This window comes from Octopus bimaculoides, chromosome 1, assembly GCF_046866305.1.
Source record: "Octopus bimaculoides isolate indiv1 chromosome 1, ASM4686630v1, whole genome shotgun sequence".
Classification (NCBI taxonomy): Eukaryota; Metazoa; Mollusca; class Cephalopoda; order Octopoda; family Octopodidae; genus Octopus; species Octopus bimaculoides.
This window is the reverse complement of record NC_142928.1, coordinates 85563198-85568197: the sequence shown is the minus strand read 5'-3', so window position 1 is coordinate 85568197 and position 5000 is coordinate 85563198. Positions and strand designations below refer to the sequence as shown.

Here is a 5000-nt window from a genome sequence, read left to right as displayed (position 1 = left end):
GAGATAAAGAGAACTCACTCACACAGCGGGCACACACACACACACACACACACACACACACACACACACACACACACACACACACACACACACACACATACACACACACACACACACACACACACGCATTGCACGCTCACACAGCAGATGTGTTACTGAACGGAGAAACTAACAACTTTCAAGTATAACAAAATATAGCTCCTCCTCATTTCTATGGTACGCCCTTCACACGTATCGATTGTACAGGGAAAGGTGAGAGATTTCAACCGTGTCGGAATCTGCTGTTTACTTACACTATACACGGATTTGCTGAGGAAATTTCCAAGTCCACTGTTCTTCAGTTTGATCTTTTTTCTTTTTTCTCTTTCATTTTTCATTCTTCACTCATTCCTCTTTATAAACCCAATTAAAGTATGTAAATTAATTTCTTTATATTTCTGAACCATCGTTAAAAACAATTTTATTTTTGTTATCTATTTTATTTTATTTTATTCATGCATAATCGACACGCTGTCGGCCTATGGGCGGGTCAAACTTTTAGTCGCTTCTACAGAGCACAACCCCCACATCAGTATGCTAACTATATTTCTGTTAGTTATCTTTTTGTGTGCGTGTGTGCGTCTTAGTAAGTTTGTTTACGTGTGCGGACGTGTGCGTGTGTGTGTGTGCGTGTGTGTGTGTGTGTGTGTGTGTGTGTGTGTGTACAGACCCTCGCAAGCACACGCGTATATAAACAACAGTAAGAGTGTTTGTATGTACATAAACGAATACAAATTAGAAATAATGCACTGCTACTAGCTGTGTTTAAAAACGATAGACGCAGACAGCAGTTGTTCATATTTTCGGTGTTATCATTTGTGTCCTGGGACGGCTCTAAGTATTAACATCATTTACCAACTAAAGAAGGTTTTTAACAATGACTTCAGCGACTTACATAACTTTAATATGCCTAGCCTTTGTAGGAGCAGCTACAGCAGGCAGCGGTAAGTTTGTTTTTGAGATTTTTATCTTAATCATCCAGCGTTGTTCGGAATATATCTATCTTCTTTTATTCTTGTATTTTTACTTGTTTCAATCAGTTGACTATTGCTATGCTGGAGTACCTCCTTGAAGGGTATTAGTCGAACAAATCGACACGAGGACTTATTTCTTAAGCCTGGTGCTTATTCCATCGGTTTCTTTTGCCGAACTACTAAGTTACGGGGGGACGTAAACACACTAAACCAGTTTTCAAGTGGCGATGGGGGGGATAAACACACACACACACACACACACACACACACACACTCACATACAAATATACCTACTTACATAATATATATATATATATACACGATAGGTTTTTTTTCAGTTTCCTTTTACTAGATTCACTCACAAGGCTATGGTCGGCCCTAGTCTATAGTAGAAAACACTTGCCCAGGGTGCCACGCAATGAGACTGAACCCGGGACCATGTGGTTGGGATGCAAACTCCTTATCACATAGCCACGTTTGGGACTTTATATATATATATATATATATATATATATATATATATATATATATATATATATATATATATATATATATATATATATATATATATATATATATATATATATATATATATAATATATATATATATATATATATATATATATATATATATATATATATATATATATATATAAGGTTGCAAACGTGGCTATGTGATAAGGATATAAAGGATATAAAGGATTATCTATTACCCCTATCAACCCGTTAAAGAAACCGATAGTATATAACTTTTAGTGAAAAAATTTTATAAATACTTGAATCGAAAAATATGAATGATCTTACTCTTATTGAATCATCATTATTTTCATTTTACTGTCCATCATCGATGTTGTATTGTGTATCTTATCTAAAAATTTGTTCTTTGTAGCAGGTAATCATGTAAATCTTATTTTCTTAAATAAAATATTTTCTCATTTATCGATGTGTTGATCCGTCAGTCTAATAACTTAGAATATATCACTTGTTTATATACTTTACATGTTATAGTGTTTATTTTCGTATTCTTTCCATTTCAATAACGTTAATTTTTGTCTCAGGCTCCGCCTTATCCCTCGAACTTTCAGGTTCAAATGTTAAATTCATCGCTACCCGTAAAGAGAAGAGCCAGAAATTTTCGACCCAAAATCGTAATTTCTTCAGATGTGTGTTTTAAGTAGCTTATATAGAAAAATAAGGGTTTGTGAGATTTTGGAGCGCTGACCTTGCCTTTTTCCGTAAAATTTCAATTTTGACTTCCTCATCCACCTTATTTATCTATTTATTTTTATAAATTCGTAATCTGTGATACATAAGCATACACATCCGAAAAAAAAGTCAATGCACGGGATAATTTACGACTATTTTTCTTTTTTTTTTTTTGACAAACACCGCCGTTATCCTGTCACTTATTAAAACATCAAAAAGTAATAGGAAAAATATTAATTATTTTGACAACTGTCTATACTAACCAGTAATACAGATGGAATTACGTATCTCGAGCATTTCTATTCATACTTTCAGCTGTTCTCTCTTGGCGAAACTACATGTATTTTAAACTGAGCTAAACTTTATGTGCAAAGTTGTAAGTTATATATGTTCTCAATGATTAAATGAACATTAGATTGGATGAAATCTGAATTCTTATATTTTTTTTTTTTAAGTTACAAACAAAATATATTTACTATGAAATATATTCGGTATATTTATTATTTCAATCAAAAACGTTAATTGGTTTGGATCACGCTAATTATTGGTTAGTTGAATGATTAAAATTGAAAGACTTAGAATAATTAAGTAACTCACTTGAAAAATGTTTCATGGATTTATGAAATTAAAAATTGAACCCGCTATTCTTCAAGTACATTTAAATAAAGAAACCGTACCAAACGACATCACTTGTGAAATATAAGTGCATCATTTAACAAAAGGGTCCAAAGAGTTTGGGATTATTTCTGGATTCTGAAGTATTATGTATGTAAAATAGTGCTTTTTCCCCAGAAACCTATTTTCTTAGTTAATATATTAAGGCAAGTCTTTTTACTCATAAACATAACAAGATATCTTTTGAGATACAGGGACTCACTATATGTTTTATCCACTTTGATATTTCGCCTCTTGTGGATTATCCTTACCCTTACATATCGCATGTTAATACATTTGTTCAAATAATATATACTTCTTACAATATTGATTAAGGACGCATGGCCTGGTGGTTAGGGTGTTACATTCACGAGTGTGAGGTGGGAGTTTCAATTCGTGGATCTGATGGTGCGTTGGGTTCTTGAGCAGAACATTTCATCTCACGTTGCTCTACGACCAGCTCGACACCTGACACGTGGTACACCGTGGTTCTCTTCAGACAACATCGATTAGATGGAGACAGTGAGCTAATGAATATTTGATCACTATAAACAAATCATTTGTGCAGGTCGTTCGGCAAAAACTGAACTCTCATACGCCGTTTTCGACGGGATAATCAATCACGATATTGATTAAGATCTCCAGATGTTAATTGATTTGGATTTGAATATTACCTTCCAATGTAGACGAAAGAAAATTAACTCATTAAAGTGTAGAAGCTTAGATCATTAAGTTAAAAAATAAGCTTACGAAAATATTTCAAGTATCATGGTAGAGAATAAATATTGCCTTATAGCTAATGCAATCTGTTTAAAGTTAATCTGTGATGAAACTTCTCATTTTGAATTACACAAACGCCTGAAATATTGGTTTTGCACTTAAGTAAAGGTCGCATTATAGAATTAAATCAAGGATACGTTTCGATGGGTTAAAATGCTTATAAGTATTTTTGGCTGTCGTTCTCAAAATCGCTAGGATATCAAATCAATTATGTTGGGGGCTTTTAGTTAAATACTTTACATTCTGAAATCAAATCTTAGTGACAACAACCTTGGATTCAATCCCTCCGAGGATCGATAAAATAAACTACAAGATATCCAAACAATGAAAAATAAAACTTCGACAAATGTAAGGTAATGTGCTTAAAGTTGGAACTCAATTTGTGTGAATGGGTTGCAAAATGAGCATTGGGAAACAGCTTAATTAACATTGTGTATTTGACAGAAATTTGAAATTTCCTTATCATTTTCGGATTACATTTATTATACATTACATTTATAATACACAATTATACTTATTATACACGATTTTCTTATGAGCAAAAAGTTTAGATAAAAAATTTTGAAACGTTTTACATGTATTCACATATTGATTCTTTTCCAAAATAAATAACTTTTTTTTTCTTTTTTCTTTTTCACAGGTTGGTCATATACCGGTGAGGACAATTTATTTTATTATACAAATAGTTTATATAGGAAAAAACCATGAGCAGGTTTTAGAAATATAATATCTCTCTTTCTCTCCCTCTCTCTCTTTCTCTGTATACAAATACATATATACATACATACATTTATACATACATATATATATACATTATATATATATATATATATATATATATATATATATATATATATATATATATATATGTATGTATGTATATCAGGTCATCCCATAAGCTCTGTCCGAATTTTGAATAAAGAAAACAAATAATCAAATGTTATATTTAATTGAAATTTAATCATCAATGTACTTCCCTGATTATCTATGACTTCCTTCCATCTATTTACAAGCTTTTTAATCCCATCAATGTAAAACTCTTTTGGTTTCAAAGCAAAGAACTCTAAAATATCAGTTTCGACCTCCTCCTGGCTTGCGAAAGTTATGTCCCCCAAATGATTCTGTAAATTACGAAACAAATGGTAGTCAGAAGGAGCAAGGTCGGAAGAATAAGGTAGATGAGAGATTTTTTCTCAGCCAAACTCTTCGATCTTCTGTGATGTTATCTTTGCAGTGTGGGATCGTGCATTTTCCTGATGAAACATCACTCCTTTTCGATTCACTAAAGCGGGTCTTTTTTTCTTCAAAGCTTGGTTCAAACGCTCTAATTGCTGACAATAGACTTGA

At 32.3% G+C, this 5000-nt stretch overlaps 1 protein-coding gene across 4 annotated transcripts in view; it reads left to right on the top strand.

Moving 5' to 3' along the window:
• The first annotated feature begins 755 nt into the window (after nucleotides 1–755).
• Nucleotides 756–5000, top strand: part of LOC106873143 (carbonic anhydrase 2) — a 35258-nt gene continuing 31013 nt past the window's right edge. For all 4 annotated transcript variants that reach the window (XR_016242084.1, XM_089353156.1, XM_089353166.1 and 1 more), the window contains exons 1-2: nucleotides 756–983; nucleotides 4294–4308. Coding sequence is in view for 3 of the 4 variants with exons in the window: in XM_089353156.1 (XP_089209282.1) it covers nucleotides 917–983; nucleotides 4294–4308 (82 nt within the window). In the remaining variant the exon portion in view is untranslated. The remainder of the gene's footprint in view (nucleotides 984–4293; nucleotides 4309–5000) is intronic.